The sequence below is a fragment of the Otolemur garnettii genome, unplaced genomic scaffold (genome assembly GCF_000181295.1).
Source record: "Otolemur garnettii isolate 467f Iridium unplaced genomic scaffold, OtoGar3 scaffold00028, whole genome shotgun sequence".
Taxonomy (NCBI): Eukaryota; Metazoa; Chordata; class Mammalia; order Primates; family Galagidae; genus Otolemur; species Otolemur garnettii.
In genome coordinates this window covers 1,565,487-1,590,377 of record NW_003852423.1, presented here as the reverse complement: position 1 = coordinate 1,590,377, position 24,891 = coordinate 1,565,487, and the positions used below count along the sequence as shown (strand labels likewise).

The 24,891-nt window shown below is 37.6% G+C and overlaps 1 protein-coding gene across 2 annotated transcripts in view; it reads right to left on the bottom strand.

The window, feature by feature from the left end:
* HDAC9 (histone deacetylase 9) overlaps window positions 1-24,891 on the bottom strand; it is a 906,973-nt gene that overhangs the window by 105,097 nt on the left and 776,985 nt on the right. For both annotated transcript variants that reach the window (XM_012804388.2, XM_003788483.2), the window contains exon 22: window positions 21,019-21,137. In XM_012804388.2, the coding sequence (XP_012659842.1) occupies window positions 21,019-21,137 (119 nt within the window). The remainder of the gene's footprint in view (window positions 1-21,018; window positions 21,138-24,891) is intronic.

The following is a 24,891-nucleotide window of genomic DNA, read 5'->3' as shown; positions in this document are numbered from 1 at the left end:
CTATTGAAAGGGAAGAAGAAAATAAAGTAGGTAAGACCAGGGAAAGGTCGGGACTAAATTGAATCTGGCATAAAATAATACAGCATGCCCCTGGGACAAGTGGAAAAGAAAGCTACTTGTTAAATGCAATAGATTAGAAATGTATATATGCAGATTTAAACATGAAAAAGATTAAATTAAAATACTGGACTGATACACGAAAATCACTTTTATGATAATACAGGATTGGTTAGGAAAACAATCTTATCGAATGTTCAGGAAGTAGTTAAAATGAACCAGGTTGGTTGAAACATATAGTAGTTGGTTTGTGGCCATACTTAATACGTACGTGCTGAGATACTCATTCTACCCGATGAGGGGAAGACTGGCAAGTAAGTGGTTAATGTGATCACTGTCCATATCACAGAGATTCATTTGCTGAGGGCGGATCCCTGTAGACATTGGATTCTACCGGTTGACTGATAATAACATCCAGGCTCACCAGAAACAAACAGTTGTCAAATCTCACTGTATTACATACTCAGTAGATGTAGTTTAAGTATCAAATCTAGCTCTTCTTTTTTGTAACGTCAGCAATGCAGACAGATAACAGGCCTTTGGAGAAGTTTGTTTTTTTTTTTCTTTATAAACTTTGAGATATTTTAATTATCTCCCAGCAGACAGAGAGTCAAAGAATCACAAGAGAAAAAATACTTTTTGCACACACATATGTATGTGTGTGTATATGGGGGGTGGGGGGGTGGGGAAGAAATAGAGAGAATCCGATCTGGTGCATTGCAATATTAGAGCCCTGGGAATAAAGCATCTTGTTGGGAATCTCTGTAGTTTTATTAGACGATCGTGATTAATGTCACAGAACTTAAGCTATCTTTGAAAAGAAGTCCAAATGTGCCACAAAAATTCACTTGATTGTGCCAGTGGGAATATTTCCCAACATAGTACCAAACTTCAAAAACAGTATAAAGCATGCAAATAGGGTAAGGGGCGTGGCCCATCCATTTCTTCCCAAGTATATTTAACTTATTTAACAGAAAAATGTTGGGAAAGTTGCAACTCTTACTAGCACGAGAGAGGGGCTGCCAGTGGTGTCTATACACTAGACTATTCACATGTTGCCTTTCCCAGGGCGGGGGTGGTATTCGTAGCTCTTACTGCTTCGTGTCACCAGTCTCTAACCCAGATTGTAACTTTAAGATGTTATCTCCTGGCTGCTCAGATAAACAGCCCATTATGTTTTTATGGTGGGCAGTTCTGAATCCTCAGGGGATTAGAAGATATTGGCTAAAGTTTGTGGTCCCCTGCTAGACTGTCAAGGGTCCATGGGATCTTGTCCCGACCTATGTCTTTAAGCAAACACCTCTCTCATAATAGTATTGTCAGACTGCTTCTTGGCCATGGACTTCAAAAGCTATTGCAGGGAGGCCCAAAAAGGCAATAACCCTTAATATAACAGAACTAGCCTACAGGGGACAGACAGGGCAAAGGTAAGGCGTCTCTGAGGTTGGCATCTGTGTGTTTAGCCACATGGGGTGATTAGGAGCCATCTGGTCTTCAGTCGGCTAATTCTCATCGTTTTCACACCGTGCCAGGATCAAGTACATTTCATGCTTACCAGTGTCAGCTCTGTGGAGCTTTTCCAATCCTAATGATACATATTGTAAGTTTATTTACCTTTGATCTCTAAATAGTGATAGGAGGTGAAGGTGTACACATCTGTGTGTGTGTATGGGTGTGTGTTGGGATATTTGAGTTGTTTTGGGAGACTGCAAAGTAAGACCGTGACAATTAAAGCAAAACTCAAGTGTGTATATTCATACATGTTTTGAATAGGAGAAAACTTTCTGGAATGCTGTGCTCATGGAATTCTTTGTTTTGTTCCGAGTGCATTGTGCAACTAGTTTTTTGTTTGTTTTGTTTAGGGAAACTCCATGTTTGAAAAACCTCTTTCCATCAGATATTTGTATCTGTCCTATAAATTCTTTCAAGGAAAACTTCATTTCACAGAATGAACATTCTCAGTTTTTAAAATCTGGAAATGAGAAATAAAACTTGAATTTTTCTGTTCATAGGCTCATACCCAGGATAAAGCTGGAAATGATTAAAAGTTAGAAATGATGATTGTGGATATCTTTACCTGCGCTACTTGTTAAATGACAAATTATTCATTGAATAATTCAAGGCTTATATATACATTGATTTTAAATACTATATTTTTCTCCCAATGTATTCATAGTAATTGTTTTGTATGGTAAGTTAGCCATTACGTCTTCTTAAAAAAAGATCAAAATACTATTAATTTTAATTGGACTAAACCAAATAATTATACTGGTATCTTTCTGAGCCTATAAAAATTTTAAAGTACAATTTATTTGATATAAAGTTAGTTGAAACTTGTTACTGGTGGTTCACAAATTTCCATCCTGCCCATATCATTAACATCATCTAGTTTAGGCTAGTCAGACGCATCATGAAACTCAGTAAAGATAGTGAAAAGGAAGAAACCAAGTTCATGTTCAGGTATAGGGAGCGTGAGTAACTCAGAGAATAAGTGATGGCAGTGCACCAGGTAAGTAAACTCAGTCATACCATATTGATTGCTATTTATCACATAAGAGCTCAAGCCAAATCTAAGAATTACGAAGAAAGTGCCCTCTATCGATGGGACATCCAATTAGCATTTTGATTCCAAGACAGAACAGTCTATATCTCATCCAAAAGCTATGTTTTCAATAAGTGAAACCATAGCAAATATATCCTAAGATTAAAACATATTTTTTCATTAATAACAGTTTTCTTAGTAGAGATTCCAAAACATAAGCCATACTTTGGAATGTTTCCCTCTGCAATAACTTTCTAACTCAGCAATCTTCATACTTTTTTGGTAGAATAATCTCAACAGAATTTCAAAAGCTATACATACACTTTCATATTTTAAGACGAAGTCTAATACTTTTCTGAGCTAGTACTTTCAAGGGATATACTTTTAACATATTGTGTAATTTAAAACTATTTCCTCAAAATATTGGACTTCTGAATTCATCTTACTCAATTTATGGAAAATGTCCACCACATAGTCTAATTGGCAATACAATTGATTGATTGTCACATCAACCAACAAAATCTATCTTTTTTGCCAGAAAAAAATGTCTTATTCTTATTTTTTCATTCCAATATTGTGAATCTGAATCCCATCATGCGTAGATTGGTGATGGACAATGGACTCATGTACATTCACACATACATAAGGTACACGGTCTTTCTGTGAATTTGTAACATTTGTAAAATGATGCTGCTTCTCTCAATGTTCCTTACTAAAACTCACTTTGTCTTGTGGTCACAGGAAATTCCTTCAGAAACGATGTGGCCCCTTACTCACTCTCCTTTGTACACCTCAAACACTTGCTACATAAGGTCACTCATTATTTTTCTGAAACAGCAATGTACTTTTAGGTGGTGGTTTTCACGTTTATGAAATTCTTTTAGCTGTCTGTTCCATTTGGCCAAGTACTGCTTGTCTTTTTTTGACACATTCAAGTCACCTTGTTAATGTAACCAATCTATTCCTTCATCTGTGTTCCCATAAGGTACTGTTAAGTATTTTACATCTATGTTACCATAGTTGTATACATGTCTCTCTTGGGAGAGCATTAGTGCTTAATATATGTTCAATATTCAATACATGTTTTAAAATGAAACAAAGGACTCAATGAATGGTTCAATGATTCAGAACTTGTTCCACCAAGAACTGTCTAAAATGGTACTTTATAACATCAGTAGCCATGTATAAGTTCACGCATACATATATACAGAGAAAGAAATGTATGTAAGATATTTCACTAATTTCTGTACACATGAAAATGTACTTGTTACTATCTTTCTTTGTCTTGAAAAAAATCGCTTCATAGGTAACATTTTGAGATTGACAGTAAAAATCAGTTTCTAGACTCAAGAAATACCACCCGGAGACATGATCTTTCAAAAAGCATCAGATCCATGGCATTATTCCCTAGTAGCAAAGACCTTTAGCTGGAATGGAGGTTAAAAAAAAAATTCAAATTGCAAAACAGTACCTGGATAGGGAAAATGTAGCATTTGTTTTATAACCACTTCTAAAATTTCATTATACCCATCGAACTCATCAAATGAATAGCAAATAAACTTTTTAAGTAGAGACTAATTCTAAAAATAATGTATAGAGAATTATAGGCTATCACTCACCAAATCAAGCAGTTTAGCCAGAGTTTTTCCAGTAAAACATGGTCATATTTAATGTGACCTACAAATCTGATTATTTGATATTCTGCATAAAAGCATAGCAGGGCAAACAGTAAGAATCAGAAGCCCCCACAGAGCATTCTTTAAGCAAATTTGTGGTAAATTGTAACACTGAATTTTAGGAGTCATTTCATCTTTACCTATTATCTCATGGATACACACACATACACACATATATATAATCTATTTTTTTTTAAGAATAGAACAGTGAAAGTTTTAGAGTTTTGACAAATCAGGAATTCCTCCAAGTCTCTGAGCATCATTTAGATTTCCAGGAGTTATTCAACCTGTGATCATGTGGGAGGCTTTATTACTTTTTCTTCAAATGGCAGCCACGTTTCTCTTACATCAGATGTACACATTTATGAATGACACTGTTATAAATAAATATATAGACAAAGATCACTAAAGCCATTTCTGAAAAAAAAAAGATGAGATTTTGTTCAGCCAGTATTTTTCTACAACTTAATCTTTTTTAAGTGGAAAATGTTTGTGAAAACAAATTTCGTGACATTCAAGGAAGATAATAGGTCACGGTTTTAAACCAGAAAGAAGAAACTGGCATCTGCCTTTTGGGGGATGAACAAATGCATGTTGCTAAATCTTTTCTAATGTCCTTGTATGCAGAGGTAATTCAAAACACCTTATTCTTCTTTATTCAAGTTTATGGCCTGAGAAATGAAGAATGGATTTTTCTTATTGGGCAAGTTGGAGCTTAATGAATCTACCTTCGTTAGTTCTCTGTAGCTAGCCCTTGTGGTAGAAGTTTCAATAGTAGAATGTGCAGTGTGAAGGGACTGGATCTGAGGCCACATTTTGCTTCTCTAACAAGCCAGGTCCTCGGAGTGGTATGTGACCCTTTGTGGTCATCATCAACAAAATGACTTCTGGACAAAAAGAAAGAGCTTTATCCTAAAAATAAAATCTTGTAACATACTGTGAAAACTATTTCCTCAGACATTGGATTTTATTATGTTTTGTGTTATTTATAAAGGACAAAAAAGACCATGCTCAAGATTGAAAAAGAAAACACGTAAGGGGGCCTGGGCAGTTCTAATAGCACAAGTGAAATACAACACCTAACAGGATGTTTCTCTTCCCTTTGAACTTGAGGCATCCCATGGACCCTAAGCTACTGAATTCTTCGGTTAGTTATGTGGTGTCAGACATTCAGTGGCACTTAATGAAGATAAGTTTCTACCTTGTGTTTTTAAAGGTAATAGTGAAGGAATCCTGCCTGACGGAACTGAGTGTTTTATCAGAGTCACTATAAAGTTGGAGAAAATAAACACATTTTTCTTGGCACTTAAAATATTTTCTATTTTTTATCATTGAATAACAATAAATCTTCAAATCCATAAGCAGAAATATTTCCCTACTTTCAACTCAAAAATAAATATAAATATTTATTTGTCCATTTATTTTGGAAACTCGAACCAAAAGTAAAATTTAAGTATCAGGTGATATTATATGTCATCAAATATTTCCTTCTTTCGTAAGCAACACTTAGAATTTACTACACATTAGAAACAGTATCTTCTTTAGATTTTTCCCTTTGATCAGTGAAACCTAAACGAAATCTGCTCCTTTTTAAGGATTCCCTAATTATCCAAATAAATTGATGTTTTCTTTATACTTATATAGTCAAGGAGTACAGATCCATTCCTAGGATACTACCATCCAACACTTTTGGAAATCTATTTCATACAAAAGTGGCTAAAGATAATTAAATAATGCCAATTGTTACTATCCTTTTTATTTGAAGTCTCTAAACAAGAAACCTTTGGAAATTGGATGGACCAAGAAGCTTAAGCTACAGGTCACATGCAAACTCAATTTGTCCGGTTTCACAAAAGAATAGAAGGCCAAAGAGGTCTATCTGGGAAAATGTGCTGCTCTATCATTTTTGATACTTAAATTGGAGAATTAACCAACTATATTTCACCAAAAGTTTTTTTTTTTCAAAAAGGTAATATTCTTATTCAAAGGAAGTACACCTTGACCAATAATAAATTTAAAGTGACTCCTTTCACTGATCTTTAGAATAGAATTCAGTGAATCTTTAAAGTGACTGCTTTCACTGATTTTTAGAGTAGAATTTAGTGAATCACTCTGATGCTCATGCCCTGATCACAGCAAAAATTAGAACCCTGCTTACACACAGCTCTCAACTTAGCCGGATTTCCACCCTGTGCTACATGTTGTTGGTGAAAATGATACAGATGTGCTCAAGGTTCTCACTTTAAAGTGATGCCTGTGAAATTTACATAGGCCTTTAAAGGTGTGCCAAGCCATTTCCCTGAGTAGATTCCCTTTGCACTCACCTAGATCAGTGGTTATCAACCTTCTGAATGCCTCTTAATGCCGCGACCCTTTAATACAGTTCCTCATGTTGTGGTGACTCCCAACCATAATATTATTTTCATTGCTACTTCATAACTGTAATTTTGCTACTGTTATGATATAAATATCTGATATGCAGGATATATTTTCATTGTTGCAAAGGAGATGACTCACAGGTTGAGAACCATTGACCTAGATAATTACATCATATCTTCTCCTCTGTTTTCAAACATTTGAATGTTCTACCCCTTTCTGATTCTCAGTGATGACCTCATTGATTTCTATTTCATTAAGGAAAAAGTCAATCAGAAGTACACTTCATAAATCTCCCACCATGACCTTTAGCAGGTACCAACACCTGAACTGAAGTACTCTGCTTTCCTTACCGTTACTATGGATAAATTCTCTTAGGCCAAACCTTGTACTTGTGCACTAGAGCTCATTCGCTTAACAAATTCAGGGGCAGCTCAGTGTGGTGGCTCAGGCCTGGAATCCTAACACTCTGGGAGGCCAAGCAGGAGCACTGCTTGAGCTCAAGAGTTCCAGACTAGCCTGAGTAAGAACAAGACCCTGTCTCTACTAAAATTAGAAAAGTCAGTCAAACATCAATTGGCGCCTGTAGTTTCAACTACTCATGAGACCCAGGCAGGAGGATTGCTTGAGCCCAGGAGACTGAGGTTGCTGTGAGCAAGGCTGATGCCTTGGAATGCTAGCCTGAGGCAATAGAGTGAGACTCTCTTGAAAAAAAAAACTGAGGATATGTCTATAGCAATTCTCTCCTCTATAGCAGCATCAATTTTCCATTTGTACTGGATCACTACTTGTATCACATCAATATGCTGTTATTATACAGTATTTTACCACTATTATGCTATTTTATATACTTGTTCAACCCCTCTCCTCCCTCTGCCAGCTACTCCATTTATCTGCTTCTCTTCAGAGCAAAATTCCTCAAAGGAGGAGCAGTATAGAAGGGCAGTCTACAATCTCTTTCTTCCAATTCTTTTCTCTAATCAGGCTTTAAATAAACTCACCACTCCTTTATTTCCAAAGTCAGCAGTGGCCTACATGTTTCTGACTTTCATGGCCATGTCTTTTTTTTTTTAGGTGAGGTAGTCATTCTGCATCACCCTGGATACAGTGCCCCAGGGTAGAGGGCCGTGACATTATCCTAACTCACATCGACCTCTACAATCCCCCTGCCTCAACCTTCTAAGTCACTGGGACTTCAGGCACCTGCCATCACATGTGGCTAATTTTTCTGTTTTTAGTAGAGTCTTTCTCTTGCTGAGGCTGGCCTTGAAATCCCGACCTCAAGAGATCCACCCTCCTTGCCCTCCTAGAACACTGAGGCACAGGCAGGAGCTGCTGCACAGGCCTAACAGTCAGTTCTTATCTTACTCTCCCCATCAGCTTTTGATGGAGCTGATAATGTGCTCCTTGGAAAACTGCTCACCTCAGTTGGATTCCAGAACAGTTCACTGCAGCTGAAAATCAATCTCTCTTCATCTGGTTCCTCCTTATGGATATGATGTCATGATGTCAGAGCATCCCAAGACTCAGTCTGTAAATGCCTTCTCTGCCTACAGTTGCTCCCCAGGTGATCTCATCTGGGCTTATGGCTTTAAATACCATCTATATGCTGATGATAACCATATTTATATTATTGGCTTTGATTTCTATCCTGAGTTCAGAGTGCATATATATGCAATTACCTTCTCCACAGCTCCACTTGGATGTCTATGAAATATTTTAAATCTAATGCATACAAAGCTGAATGCCTGATCATCAGCTTAGACATGCTTCTGCATCTTCCTGGTTTCAGTAACCAGCAAATCCTTCCTCTTGGTGTCCAGACCCCAACCCTGGAGTCATTTTTTACTCCATTTCCACCCCACTATCCTTTCTTACTCCAGATCTGATCTGTTTGAAATAAGTCAGAATATGGCTACTACTTCACCATTCTACTCAGACCTTCCTGCTCTTCCTTGAGCACTCCAGGACTGGTCCTGTCTCAGGACTTTGGCCCTTACTGTTCCCTATTCCCTTCCTTGAGTACTCCTATTCCTGGTCCTGTCTCAGGACTTTGGCCCTTACTGTTCCCTATTCCTAGAATGCTCTTCCCTATGATGGTTTTGTAGCCCATCATCAAGTTCAGGTCTTCATTCAAATGTTGTTTATGAGAGAAGCCACTTTTGATCACTTTCTTTAAAATTACACACCTCTCACAAAGCTGCAGATGCTGGTGTGGATGTAGAGAGAAGGGAACATTTTACACTGTTGGTGGGTCTGCAAACTAATACAGCAGACCTCTTCCTCTTTGAAAGGAAGTAGGGAGAATCCTCAAAGATCTCAAAATAGACCTTCCATGGGATCCCACAATCCCATTACTAGGCATCTACCCAGAAGAAACAAAAGCATTTTGTCATAAGGACATGTGCACTAGATTGTTTATCACAGCTCAATTTATAATTGCTAAGATATGAAAATAAGCTAAATGCCCATCAACAGGAGAGGATTAATAAACTGTGGTATATGTATATCATGGACTACTAGTCATCCATAAAAAAATGATGGGACTTTACATCTTTCATATTAACCTGGGTGGATTTGAAACACATTTTTCTTAGTAAAGTATCACAAGAATGGAAAAGGAAATATCCAATGTACTCAATTATAATATGAAGCCAGTAGATGATCTAATACATGCCCACATAAGAGAAAAACTCAATTCAATTCCAGTTGGGTGGAGGGGAAACAAAAGAAAGAGGGGGGAAGGATGGGGGATTGGTGTCTCCCACTCAATGGAGACATTATAAGGATTTATGGCACACCTCACATGACACAACTACAAGAGGGACTCTACCTAACAAACGCAAACATTGTAACCTAGTTGTTTGTACCTTCACATTCATCTGAAATTAAGGAAAAGGAAAAAAAGTTGCACACCACACTTCTCCCAGCAAAACCTGACCTTTCTCATACTCAAATTTCATTAATAACTTATCAACTCCTACCATACCCTTATCAACAAATTTCATTAATAACTTATCAACTCCTACCATACCCTTATCAACAAATTTCATTAATAACTTATCAACTCCTACCATACCCTTACCAACTCTTAGCATACTCTATGTTTACCTTTTTATTTTGTTTAGAATTTAACCACTAGACAATGTTGTCTAAAAGTACTTTCTGCTATGATACAAATGTTCTGTATCTGCACTGTCCAATGTGGTAGCTGCTAGTTACACAAGGCTATTGAGTGTTTGAAACATATCACCTAATTAAGTTCAAAATAATATAACCACATGTGACTAGTGCGGGCCATTTTGCCAGAACAGTTTACATGTAAGCTGCATGAGAACAGGGAGTTGTGGCTTGTTCAGGCTGATGCATCATAACTCCAGCACCTGCATCAGCCAGCACCCAGCAGGTGCTCAGTGTATACCTGTGGATTCAACTAATCACTTTCTTTTCTTTCGGGCTTCATTTCCCTGGTTGAACATTGCCTAGGACTTGATATTTGGGTGAGGAAGGGAGTAAAGGTTTTAGTTCCCATTCACTCTGCAGCCCTTTGTGCAAAGCACAAACTATGCAAGTTGTTACTCAGAACAGGGTGCTGGGTTTTGCAGATAATCAGCTGGTTGTTCCGAGTGATCACTGTTCCCTCTGCTTTCTGACACCCCTGCCACTATCAATATGAAAAGAAAGGCGAGGATCCAGGGAGAGAGTCCTAGATAATAAGGTGTGCGTCTGTTGTCATTGTTTTCATGACTAAGGAATTTAGGTTCCAATTTTTTTTCAATCCTTTTACATACTTGAACCCTGTGTAGGCTGCCAACACTCAGCTGCAGAAGAAAAGCCAAAAAAGAAAAGGAAAAAATAACAACAGCCTGGGAGGAAAGTCAACCAAAAAAAAAAAGATCTCACATAAACTTAGTCTCCTAAAACTCAATAATGATTACCATGAGAGTATAAATCTCATCTCTCTATCAAAAAAGAAGTTCTACCTATCGCATAGGGGGAAGAACAGCATTGTATGTCTGAGATAAAAACAAATACTCTTTCCTGAGTGTCCTGAACTTTTTTCTGCCATCCTCCTTCCTTCCCCACTTTGTATTGCTCCACTATTACTCTTTAAAAAAAATATCTTGAAACGTTCAGCACCCAGGTTTACCTCTCTCAGTCTCTGCGGAGCACAGCCCACATCCTCACGGTGGAGATACTACACTCTCCATACCCAATCCGACTTTCCAGGGGAGAGGGAAGACTAGCAGAGTAGCAGAGAAGAGAAAGACTGCCTCTCTTTGTTTTCACTGTCAATTTCTGGCATAAATGTAGTCACAAAATATATTCTCCCAGATCTGAAGATTCTACCAGATCTTTCATAAATTGGACTGTTTCTTATTTTATTTAATGCTTTAGTTTCTTCATCTAAAATGGGGATTGTAGTAACACTGCTAATCTTTTAGTATTATGATACAGATTAAATAGTAACCGTGCTTACTCTAGATCATAAGCACTTGGTAAATGTTTGCAGCTTTAGCTATTCTACAATTTCCAAGTATTGTATGAGTTGGTCCAAATACTTCACTTTCCAAATTAGGACTGAAAACGTTAATGAATTAAACAGATACTTTAGGTGTCTTAATAAAGGGCTAGAAAGCAGGTCCTCTCTTTCCCTGCTCGTGTTTCTGGCAATACACTCTCCAAATGCTCATCGTTTCCCCTTATTCTTTGCCATTCTTTTCTTGATTGTCACAAAGGAGTAAAATGAGTAACCAGAGCTAGAAGAATTAGAGGCGGAAAGTGTGGTTTTGGTTGAAAGGAAGTACTTATTTTGCTCTTCACGTTTTTTTCTTTGTCTACGGGGGAGTCGTCAAATTGATCAGTTAGATGTGCTTTACCCATGGTGGAGGATCCACTTATCCAAAACTCTGGCAGGCTTTTGGACATTAGCATCTCTGTCCTATGTGTCTTATGTGGAAGGTGGCTCTAGGGCTGAACCTAGATAGCTAGATGGGGCCAGTGTAGGAGTTTTCAATTTCTAGTTGATAAAATTTCCAAAACTTTGGTGGTCTCTTCTATTGGGATCAAGAGCTGGTTGCAACTGTCCTTCCCCTGGCCAACATACCTGCACACCGCCACCAAAGGAGCTAGGGCCTGGGCTTCCTAAACAGAATCAGAAGCCAGGCTCACCAATATCCTTGGGCTATTACCGACCCAGCACTTACTAGCTATTAAGTCTGGTACTCAATGATTTACTCTTGAAGTGCCTGCAGTGGTGTCCTCCTGATTGCTGATCTCATTTTGCACCCCAGTGCCAAATAGTTCCCCAGGGACTGCTGAGTAAAACAACAGGAAAGGTTCCAATAACCATCACGATCCTTAATAAAATGCAGCTCTTAAAGTCGAAGACCTTCCTGGAACCATCCCAAGTAGCCTGACACTCCCGTTTTCTTTAGGCACTTCATGTGCCTGTCAGTTACTGAAATTAGCTACATTTAATAAATGATTCCCTCTGCTGGCTACTTGGGCAATAAAGTCATTTTAGGGACTGGCCTTATTTAGACAATTACCCTAAAACAGGAAGGAAATATTGTGTATAAGGACAGTGCTGTGGGGAGAAATCTTTGACTAAAAATAACAACATCTGAGGAAACTGTTTACAGTAGATCCAGAAAACTGCAAATAAATGAACAGAGCTGGCAACTCATTCTGAATCTGAGATAAGCAATACTAAATGAGACAGCTGGATTTTATGTGGTGCACAAATATGTGCTAGGAAACCCAAATCAGAGATACTTGCCAAAATATCCTATACTGCTGGAGCTAAGTACGATTGGCCAAATACATTAATCCCAGGGCCACAACCTTGGCCTAACTGTCTGAGGTAGGTCAGATAGAGCTGGGCTTACCCTTGTCTTTTCATCCCTAGTTCCACCTATCTTTTTATCTTTTCATTTTCTATCTTTGTTAAAAGTTCATATCCTGACACTATCAATGATAAATACACTGCGGCTCAAAAATAAGTATTTCTTATGTTATGCTCTAGTGAATTTCTTTAGTGTATAGTTTTTAAATCTGCTTTTGAAAAGGTAACTGAGCACAATGGATGTGGTATAATTTCAACCACAAACAGAAAGGCTTCTTCAGTTTTATTCTTGGCTTTTATCATGAGCAGCACGAGTTCTTTTTCTCTCTACATGAAGATCTTTGAAATGTTTATGCTTACTAAATAAAGTTTATTGTATATCCCAAATATCATTATCTTGTATTATCTATATGTGATTGGCTAGCCAGATGACCCCTTCTTTTACAGAGGTCTAGGAGAGCAATTTCATCCCACGTCCAGATCACTGTAACTCTCCCAAACTGTCCAAAACAGATGTCCCAAACTCCACTACTCAGGCATTGAACAGTTTTGTTAACAGTTGCTCATTATTTGACCTTTCATCGGTAAGTTAGTTTGAGGCGTTTAAAAATCACACAACTATACCCTGTTATGTATTAAGACACAGCTCTAGAACCATTGGCTCAGGTATATAAGAGCAACTAATGCTTCAAATTTGTTATAATCCAAAGCAGTTTTGAGCCACATGGAAATGTTAAGACTATATAATAGTATTAGTTGCCTGCTTGCTAAATGTCAGTCCTTAGGTTAAGATGTTTTAAATGGGCTGTGGCATTTAATCCTCACAAACCTATGAGATAGTCTGATTTGCATATGAGACCTCTTGAAAGGTAAAGTAAGTTGTCCAGGGTCACACAATTGGAAAAGTGGCAGAGCCAAGTGTTGGGTCTAGAAAGTTACACTGCAGAGCCTGCCTTTTGAACCACCGCCTAACATTGCTTAGCAGGCTGGTTGGCTGGTTTGTTTCCTTCCTTCCTTCCTTCCTTCCTTCCTCCCTTCCTTCCTCCCTTCCTTCCTTCCTTCCTTCTCCTTCCTCCCTTTTTCATAGAAACAAACACGTAACATAGGGATGTCTGCTATGAAAATATCTTAAATATGCAACCATGACCACGACTTTCAAATAAAAGAAAAAAATTGATAGATTGACGTAATAGACCTTGCATACATTTTAAAATAAGTCATTTAATTTTTTAAAAGACAAAAGTCATCCAACAAACCAAGTCAATGAATATTTCTGGAGCCTGGACAATAGCTGATGGGAAGCCCCTGGGAAGACACAGGAGCTAATAACATACAGTAGCCTCAAATAGCATAGTTTTAGCATAGAGGGATTAAAGAAAGTGATGGAAGATGTCTGCAAGGGGGTTGGGGGACAGGTGCAGTAGTGAGGAAAGGTGACCTGAGAAGGTGACATGTGAGCTGAGAAAACAGCCGGGTTAACACTGAAGGAACAGAGTTCCAGACAGAAGGATCTCTACACATGAGCGTGATCTACTAGAGAAATGGCAAGATTGGCCAGCCAGCAGAACGGTGAACAAAGGGAGGGTGGAGGAGGACAGGGTGGGGTGGAGAATGGCCAGAGATCATGTGTGGTAAGAAGTGTATACAGGATTGCAGTTGCAGGAAAAGAATATTCAACAGAGAAGTGGTCTGCCACAGATGGCCAACAGGTTTGGCAAAACAATTTCTGAAATAGGTGCATTTTCCAGTTTACAGAAAAATTGTACCAAGGCAGAGAAAAAAGGAAAACAACAGGGAAATAAAGACTTATTTGTAGATCATATTGTTAAATATGGCTAAACACAAGTGACTTCTGAAAAAAGTTTGAACATTACAAAACATGCGGTAATCAAAGCAGATATATACACAATTCATATTTCATAACCCTTGTTATTTCCCTTTTACTTCCATCATTAACATAAATATCTCTTTTCCACTGTAATCCCAGTATTTTGGGAGGCTAAAGTCGGGGGATCACTTGAGACCAGGAGGAGTTTGAAACCAGACTGGGCAGCCTAGTGAGACTTTGTCTCTACAAAAAAAATAAACAGAAAAATTTAAAATTAGCCAGGCATGTTGGTATGTCCCTGTAGTCCTAGCTACCTGGGAGGCTGAAGGGGAAGGATCACTTGAGCTCAGGAGTTTAACACTACAGTGAATCATGATAAGGCCATTGCACTGCAGCCCAGGTGATAGAGCAAGACCTGGTCTCAAACAATAAACAAATAAATAAATGGACAAATAAATAAAGAAACAGAACATATATCGTGTATATTTCAGGCCAGGAAGAACAAATATTGTCTGAGCTAAAAGCAAAATCACAGTAAGAGAACCCATTATTTAAAATTTTTTCTAACAGTGTTTTGTGTTTAACTTGTGCCTTCTTGGGATTCTACTCATGCCTGTAATCCCAGCACTCTGGGAGGCCAAGGATTGCCTGAGCTCACAAGTTCAAGACCAGCATGAGCTAAAGCAAGACTCTATCTCTAAAAATAGCCAGTCATCATGGTGGGTGCCTATAGTCCCAGCTACTGTAGTGGCTGAGGCAAGAGAATCTCTTGAGCCCAGGAGTGTGAAGTTGCTGTGAGCTATGACATCACAGCACTCTACCCAAGGCAACAAAGTGAGACTCTGTCTCAAAAATAAATAAAATACATCTTAAAAAATCACTGGAAATCTGGAATTAAATGCCAAATGGAAATCTAAGGTATAATTTCTATGACCTTTGGCTAGAAGTGCTAAATATCTCAAAGGGTAAAATATTGACATTATATTTCATCAAATCTAAGATGCTGTCAATGGTAGCATGAAAAAGCTGTGACCTTTATTTTATGTACCACTGTGAAAATTTTTAATATGGCTAATCTCACAATGAAATGCCATCAAATGTAGAGATGTATGGTATCAGACATACCAAAATATGAAAAGGTGCACCTTAGTATGAATAAAATGCAGCACACACTTCAGTGGCAGTTGCAGGGCTCCAGCATCCTCCTTTGGGCACCCTCTGCTGACGTATTTTCTTTTTGTGAGCAATGTTGATCTGACCTCAGTTATGCTACTGTTATAGTAATTTTGCTTTCTAAGTTCAACAACAGTCCTCCTAGCCTAAGGATTATTTGGTGTCATGAGTAAATAAGCACTGGGATACATTCTTCCATAATTTAGTATCTGAATGGTCATATGGAACTACATAGAAGGAAAGAGGCCACAGAGGGAGACAATGAATGCAGGGTAACTGCGGAGTATGGACCATTTATTGAATTAAAGGAATCTTCTGGTTTTCATTGGAAATAAAAATAAAACCATTCCCAAATTTAAAGATTTGTTATTTTTACATGCTGTCATTTTTCCTTTTTACCTTGCCATTAAATGTATATAAGTTAACAGCATGGTATAAATTCTTAAGTGTTTTACAAACCTACTTCCCCTGTCTTTGCAGGAAGCCATGTAGTTGCTTGAGAACATAACAGACAGACATACTGGCTTGTCGGAATTTTGAGCCAAAGAGTAAAGTCCCTCTTTGGTTCTTGTGCAGAATGCACCGTGAAAAATAGGGAGCGTGGTCTGAAATGACCACTTCCTTAAGTTGACCTCATTTCCATAGACTGGGCATGTGCCACATGGACTTGTCAGTGTGGTGGGCCTAGTTCCTTCTGTTGACCACCTCAACATGTTGACCAGTTTCTTACAGTCCCTTAGGTAGTCACCTCACAGTGGTCCTAGTGTATATGTGCACCAGAAATGAAGCTCATACATGCATTATTAGCAGATGACGTGGACAACATAGGCTCATATATCCGGTAGAGCTTGCTTCTTGGCACTTATCTCTTGATTGAAATAGCGCATAAGTCTCTTTTTAGAGGATTGACTAATCAAGGAATCTTCGTATTTCCCCAAGAATAACTCACAGTTTGTATGAATTCATATCTGCCCCTAAACAATGCTTTCTACTTGTCATACACTGTGCGGGGGGTAGGAAGAATGAGAGGATTACTAAAAAGGAATAAAACTTTCTATCAAAGGTAATTCAAGACTCTAAGGTGCGTTATTTGATCTCCCCTCCCCAACTATTAGCTATTCTTCACTTGTCAAAATAACAGTTGTATATTTGCTGAGGGGAATGGTTTCTATCTCAAGGACTGTAAAATGTTTATTAAAAGAACGTATTTTATAAGTTTATAAACAGAACGTATTTTTTATCAGACCCGGCTATCATCTCGCAATGCCTTTTGCATTATTCCAAAGAAAGAAACATTCTTATTCACATGATAAAAGCAATTTGCACATATGAATTCAGTCTGACACCAATGAAAGCAGAGAATGTTTATATGTGTTGAAAAGGAAGAAAAATATATTTTGCAGTAAAATGATTTTGAACTAAAGAACCCTTTTTTAAAACCTTAACAACACTATAAAGCCAGGGGGTGCTGCAATATGGCGAATCAATTTTATTGTTTGAACATGGCACTTAGTTGTCATGACAACCTTCTTAAACTGTAACCCGAGGACAATTAGATCTGAATCAGAGTCTTTGGAAAGATAAACTGATAACTCTAAGGTAGATTTTGATGTTGGGTTTAAAGCAGGTCACAAAGGTATTTATTCCTTTCAGATTGGGCTTTACCCTGATCCTTAATTGAAAGAACAGCGTAGTTTCTACATAAGTAATTCATCATTTATTTAAAACTTTAGCAAAACCAGTCCCAATAGTTTTGTTGTAGTTTCACATAAGAGAACATTTCACATATAAAAGAATCAGAGAAGAGAGGAAGGAAACATTTGACGAGCTGAGAATCAATTTTAATTTTAAATCACCTCTGTAAGTGAACTAAGACTTTTGGTCAAAGCACCAACCTTTTACTTGTTTTAATCAGGTAGCCGATTCGCTGTTTAAAACCAAACAAAACCCGAGCTGTTCTTACTTGATTTCTCTTTTCCTTTCAGAGGTAGAAAATAAAATTATTCTAAAAGATTGATTCAGTGTGCTAAGAAAACATAATTTTAGCATCTCTGATGTGGTAGTATCCTCAAAAATACTCTCTAAAATAATCATCAAATTTTCTGCTTGGAGCAGAGATGAGTTTTGCCAGAATTAGAAAACATTGAGAGAAGAATTTAGTTTTGTACCTTCTACCCACCTCTTCTTTACATTTTAGCCCATTTCTAACTTCATTTTGGGACTCTTCCCCAATGGGGAATGACACTTGACATAAGTCAGTGAAAGCCCAATATTAACTGCCTGCCCAGAACTTCCAGACCAAAACAATCGAAATGCGTCCACCAGGTGGCTAGACAGCAAACAAGGAGACCCAGAGGCGAAATATTCGTAGAATAACCCTTGTGCTGTTCAGGAATTCTAGCTTCTGCCCAGTTAACATGACAACATCTTTAGAAAATATAGGCGGCAAACTCAGGTCTATATGCGATGATATACCTAGTTGCCCAGATGCCAGACTTTGTCCTTTTTCATTAAAGCACCACAACTATTCAGTGTCTATCACGGACTGTTTATGGAAGTGAAGGGTCTTAGGCGCCAAGATGGCCCCTGCAGGGTGCAGCTGAATTTTCTATACTCATGCATTTTATGAAACATCTTCTCTTCTTCTGAAGGGGACAAATCCAGTCAATGCCTTCTGGAATTTTACCTAAATATAAACTCAGGATAAGCAATTTGGTTTTTAACCCCAGTTATTTTAGATAGTAAAACAAGTTAGTTTTCTCATCTCTGAGCTATGCGTGCTATTTCATATAGCCTCCTCTATCGTCTATTTGGACTCTGAGAGGCTTTCTCTTCGTTGCATATATTTTCCTTATTAAATTGGAAATACTCAACAAAAGGTCAGTCATGTCACTTAAAACATGTCTGTTGGCTTTTTTTAGGAAACAAGCACTTAACAGGAGAGAAGAGAAAAGACATAACGTGTAAGAGAAGAAACCCTTATGGAGAGACCGGGGCTGAAAGGAGGGTAGTTGGGCAGATTACAGACAAACTTATTCTTTTTATGGAGACAGAGTCTCACTATGTCACTCTGGGTAGAGTGCTATAGCATCATAGCTCACAGCAACCTCAAAACCTCGGGCTCAATTGATGCCTCAGTCTCCTAAGTGGCTGGGACTACAAACATCTATCACAATGCCTGGCTATTTTTAGAGACAGGGTCTCACTCTTGCTTAGGCTGGTTTCCAACTCCTGATCTCAAGCAAATCATGTGCCTTGGGCTTCCGGAGTGCTAGGACTGCAGACGTGAGCCACCGCACCCAGTCCCTATACATAAACTTATTCTAGGATAAAAGGCAATGAAGAGTTTCCCCTCAAATAGATAAAGGAATAAAACATATTGAAGATTGCACTGTCCCAAGGCTAAAAGCGAGAGAACTCATATCTCTTTCACCTATGACCAAAAGAAATTAGGCTACTACTACTTTCTTTTTTTAACAGTTGAGGATTCATTGAGGGTACAGGGAACCAGGTTACACTGATCGCATTTGTTAGGTAGAGTCCTTCTTATAATTGTGTCTGGCCTCCAAAAGTATGTCACACACCATGACCCCCACCCCCGCCCTCTTTCCCTCTGTCTGTTCTTCAGTTCCCCCACCCCCCACCAGGTACTAAGTCATCAATTGTCTTCATTTCAGAATTGAGTACATTAGATTCTTGCCTCTCCACTCTTGTGGTGCATTACTAAGAAGAATGTGTTTCACCTCCATCCAGGCTAATACAAAAGATGTAAATTCTCCATCTTTTTCAGTGGCTGAATACTATTCCATGATATACATATACCACAGTTTGTTAATCCATTCCTGGGTTGGTGGGCAGTGAGGCTATTTCTATTCTACTTTTGACATATCTGAGATTCAAAATTGATTTGGAAAAAAATGAACAAAACGAGTGCACACAAGGATGAATCCCTTATAGGTAGGTCTCAGAACTGGACTTGTTACAACCTGTCCCCTTGGCAAGGTGAAAAAGACCCCAACACAAACCTGCCTTTCTCCTGAGGGAGATTCCTGTATTTAGCTGCAAAAAACACCTTTTCTGGATTTGTCTTTGCTTTCTGTGTGTTTGGGTTTATCTCAATTTGTTGTACAAACTTTTTTTTCTTTATTTAAACTAAACTATTCGCCAGTTTTGACCCAAATACAGCTTATCTATGGTGAAAAGACTGACTTCCTTTCGAGTGGAAGGAAGTCACGTCACTTAAAACATGTCTGTTGGCTTTTCTTAGGAAACAGGCACCTAACAGGCACTCCACTTCAAGTGGAGTTTCATAAAGATGGAGAAAAATAGAGTTGTAAAGATATTTGATATGAAAAATCACATTTCTGTTCAATTTTATGAAAATCGTGAATCATTTTGCTTTATTTTTCTTTGTGGAGTTCCTTGTTAATGTGTTTTTAATAGACAACAAGGCACCAAGAACCCTGGGTAAATAATAGATGTTAAAAATAGCGACTACCTAACAATGTTACTGGAACAATTAGAATGCAGAAAACTCTCTCTTATGAGAAGCCAACTGAAAACAACGGTTGGCATGATGCTGTTTCTTTGTTGTTGTTTTTTTTTTTTGTTTTGTTTTGTTTTTCAGTTAATACAGCAAATTCGCTCCAAACTCATCTCTCCCACTTAAAACTATTTGGATTGTTTTGGTGATGTTTGCCTTTGAACACCCCCCTGAAGCATATAATTGTGGGGCCTATTCTTTGTGTAATTTTACTTTTTTCTTCTTTTTTTTTCAATAGGCATTTATAGTGCCAGCATAGATTTATGTGTGGACTATATACATGCCTTGTTTTCACACTCAGAGAGCAAGGGAATTATTCCTAAACAAAGCTTCTTTCTGGCCACATTCCATTAGGTTATGTAATTCAAATGCACTATAATTCAATATTCATTTCTTCTTTTGGTATCTAGCTGCTAAGGAACACAGCCAAAATGTTCCTTTTTTGCAATACTACAGAAGACCAGTAGAGATCAGGAGGGTTGCCTGTGGACGTGGACAGAGCCTCAGAGCAAGTGGAATTACACTTCTGTGTTGAAACGTGCTTGAACGGAACATTATTGGCAAATAGCTGTTTTTACCCTATGTAGGCTGGCATGAAAACAATGACTTATGTAATCATTGCAAAAAAGCCCAGTTGCTGCTCTAGGCCGGGGACCCCTCTCCAGTGATTCAGCATATTTTAAACAGAAGCTCTATCTCTTCTGCCTCTAAATGCAAAACAGGTCTCCTGAAAAGCATAACGTTTCTGAAAGGTCCTGCTATGTCCACCAAAAGAAACAATTTAACTTTGTTTTTCTTAAAGGCCAACATCTACAGAGACGTGAATCTGACAGAGCAATAAACACCATCTGAATCATTTTCAAATGTCTCACCCAAGTTAACAGGACGCATGTAAAAGGTGCCCTCTATCTTTAACTGTCTATCCAGAGGTCATGATATCATAGCATTTTATAAAGTCCTGAAAGAGATACTTACATTTTGCTGTCACTTTGTACCCCCCTAGAGGAGGGGTGTGGCCTTCTAATGCATCAAATCCAGCAGACACTAGAACCATGTCTGGATCAAACTCTTTGGCCACAGGGTTCACGATGGTCCTGCGCAGTAAAAAGGCAGCCAGTCACACATGGGAATGGCAAATACCTTCAGAAATTGTTTAGTGAAAACGACTTGGCACAACCTCAAGAACTCCCCAAGAAAAAAGACAAGGGGGAAAGAAAACACTATTCAAATGGCTCAAAAATTTATCATTTCCTTAATACTGAACCACTGTTACTTCAACATCCCAATTCAGACTTTCTCCTTTCATCTTTTCTCTAGAATGCTTTGCAGGTACATTCTAAAGCCTGTCATGTTACACACACATCTGTGGCTGTTTTATCCCACTGCCTATGAAAAAAAAAACCTGCTTCTTCCAAGGGAGTGACTAATGTTTTACAGAGGAAAGTTGAAGCTTTAGTGAAAACCCGGCTTGCTCCAGTTAGTGAGAACTTGGTGTAAATTTGAACTATAAATTTCTTTGGGGAAAAAGTTTGCTTTTCCAACTTAAAAAAAAAAAAACATTTTTAAATATTTTTCGTGGTAGGGGGTGACTCTTGCAGAGGAAAAACACAAAATTCCCTTAATAGAATCCAGACTATAATGTTAAATAAGACCAAAGTCAGACACACCAGGAAGGAGGCGGCCCCATCCATGACAGCACCCCCTGCTGGTGCCACTCAGACACTTCAACACTCTTCAGCCTTCGTGGGGCTGCCTAACCCCTTTTTCATCAGTGTTGGTTTGGAAAGAAAATGAATTTTTGGAAGCAAGTGGGCTTTATGAAATTAAAAAAAAATTGCCATAGGCTTCTAGACCAGTATGCCATCATAAAAATTCAAATTTCAAAGACTATTTAGTGAAATGGGGAAACTGCATACTGCAGTGAATTCAAAAAGAATCAAGTTCTGGATTGCATGTTTGAGAGCGATAACTAAAACTAATATTACATTGTTATCCTTGAGCAGGCACACAATTTGTGTTTTTAAGTTGTTTATGTTTGTAAATGTCCCAGATGCTCTTCAGGGATCATATACTAGTTTTATATTTCAAAAAATTTAATTGCACATCCTAAACAGAAAGTTGCAGGTTATAAAATGAAAATAATTTAATTGAAACTTAGAGATATAAATTAACAAAGTATGTTCTCTAATGAATCCACTACTGTCATGAAATTTCTAGCCTTCAAGCTCATAAATGCATATGTAAGTAACGTCCACAGTAGTATTTCCAACAACTGGAAAACCAGGTAAATCTGAATTGGCTCATCAGTGAAACTATGTGCAAACCTAATCTTATTTACTATGCAAAATTTCATTATTCTTTTCTTCAACAAAATTAAGAATTTCTGCTGCCTTTATGTTATCAAAGAGATATATAGATTCTATCCCTTTCCTATAATATCAACTCTTACATTGTAGTTTTCATAAAAAATATCCCATATAATCATTTCTCTATTTTACATAAGTGAAATAGCCATATGTTATCTGTTGGAATGTTAGATATTAGAATAAGTTTTCTTAAATAATCAAGAATGTTTTATCAAGATTCGCTTTTTAATTTTTACTAATCGTACGAACACCCTTAATGAACAAATCATGCATTTATAAAAATCAGTATGTAAATGGTTGAACAAAGTTGTTTATGAAATCATACACTTCATAGTAATCCATTTCCATCTTCCCTTCCCTTTTCTTTCTTCTTTTTTCCAAGTTAATCTATACCTGTCTAATTTCACCCAACCTTGAGGGCATCTCACTTACTATCTTCTCCTTTAAAGTTTTTCTTTACACACAGATATTGAATATATTACATAGGCACATATCTCCAGCAGAGAAAGGGGCAAGATACGAGACAAAGAGTGCCGCCATTACTTAAGAATATAGAAACATGGAGATGATTTACAGTGTGTAAGTGCCTACAAAGAAGCCCCAAAAAGCGAGCTGATTTTTCCCTCTTTTTCTGGAGAAGCTGACTGACCTCACAGGAAATACCCAGAGAGTCTGACAGTTGCGTGTCACTCAGCCCCAAAGTCTGCTTGTTTTCCCAGTCTTCCCATAATGAATCCCACAGTGAGTCACCAGTCAAAAGCCCCACTCAGTCACACCTTTGTTCAGCATTCCTTTTTCAAATATGATGGATCGTCTCTGTTTGAAGAAAGCTTCTAGTGTGAAAGATAAAAAAACTCACATAAAGACTAATAAATAAAAGGAAATAAACTCAGAAAACCAGAGAAAATGCAGCGAAGAGACCGAGAAAATGCAGGGAAGTTGAAATATTAGGATTATCCTTACAGCCATAAGATAGTACATCTACAAAATGAGAAGAGGGTGCTACTAAAAAAGAGAAAACTACAAACATAAAAATGTATTAAATTGTAAGGGAAAGCTGACAAGCTCTCTCAGAAAGTACAACAAAGCCCAGAGACTGGGAAAATTGGGAGCAATGGATCAGAAATTTAGAAGATTTAGATAGGAGAATCAACATCTGAGGCCAAGTCTAGGGTAGTTATTTTATTTAATTTTATTTCATTTGAGACAAGAGTCTCACTCTGTCACAGGTGCCTGTCACAAGGCCCAACTTGTTTTTTCTATTTTAGTAGAGATGTGGGTCTCCCTCTCGCTTAAGCTGGTCTTGAACTCTTGAGCTCGAGTGATCCACCTGCCTGGGCCTCCCAGAGGGTTAGCACTACAAGTATCACCACTGCACGATGCCATAAGGGATTTTTTTTTTAAATATAGAATTCCATATCCATCTAAACTGCTGATCAAAACCAAAAGTAGAATAGAGTTTCAGACTTTTAAATCTTAAAAAACGGAATCTCTCACAAATATTTTCAGAGGTAGCTACTGGATAATACACTCCATCAAAATGAAGGCACAAATCTAAAAATATAAAGAGATACACAAACATTCCCACACAAAACATTTTTATAAATTCCCATTTTTTCCCAAAAATTAAAAAAAAATTATTCTAACTTCAGATCAAAGTAATAGAAATTTGCTCTGTCATTGGAAACTTGAGGTAGAAAAGAGTAGAGTTTTGTTCCAATGCAAATATTCTTTTAATAAATACATCTTAGTGCAGTTATAGGGGGAAATAGATCTCTGTATGCCAAATACCTCTGAATATATAGAATCTCTGCTTTCGATGTGAAGCAAAGAGCACATTTGTTATGTAGGTCATTCCTGAATTCATAAACATATGGGTTTTACAATTTTATGAAGGTTTTTTAAATGTTCCATCTTGCAGGACTAATCCTATAAATTTGAATTCGCTCTAAGAAAATAAGAGAAAGATGAAAATTTCTGAAAAAAGATACATCATCTGATAGACTCCTCCCACTTAAAAATATACATGTCTGGAATTATGTCCGAGTGATAGTTGTTCATTGAGTGAATTAGTGATGCATGATGAGAACAGAGTTAAATGATGTTATGCTACAATATATCCTGTGTGCTTTCTATTACATGAAGAAGCATCTGGCAACAGATGTTCATAGATGGTGGTATTGGTAAAGTTCCTTCATTCATCTCAACAAATATATAGTGAGTGTCTATTCTGTTACAAACACCACTTTAGCTTAAAGACATGCTCACTTTTAGACTGAGTTATATTTATTTCCCTTTTGTTGACATTAAATGCTTTCTTGCCCACCTCTCTGATGTATTTATGAAATTAGGACTCCACAAATCTCTTTATTTTGGCAATTATCTTAGGAAGGTCCATGGAGGGATTTTAACTGTTATTTTTATGCCTGCCCAGATTGATATTTATTCCAAAGATCTATGGTGTCTGAAAGATTGAAAAATG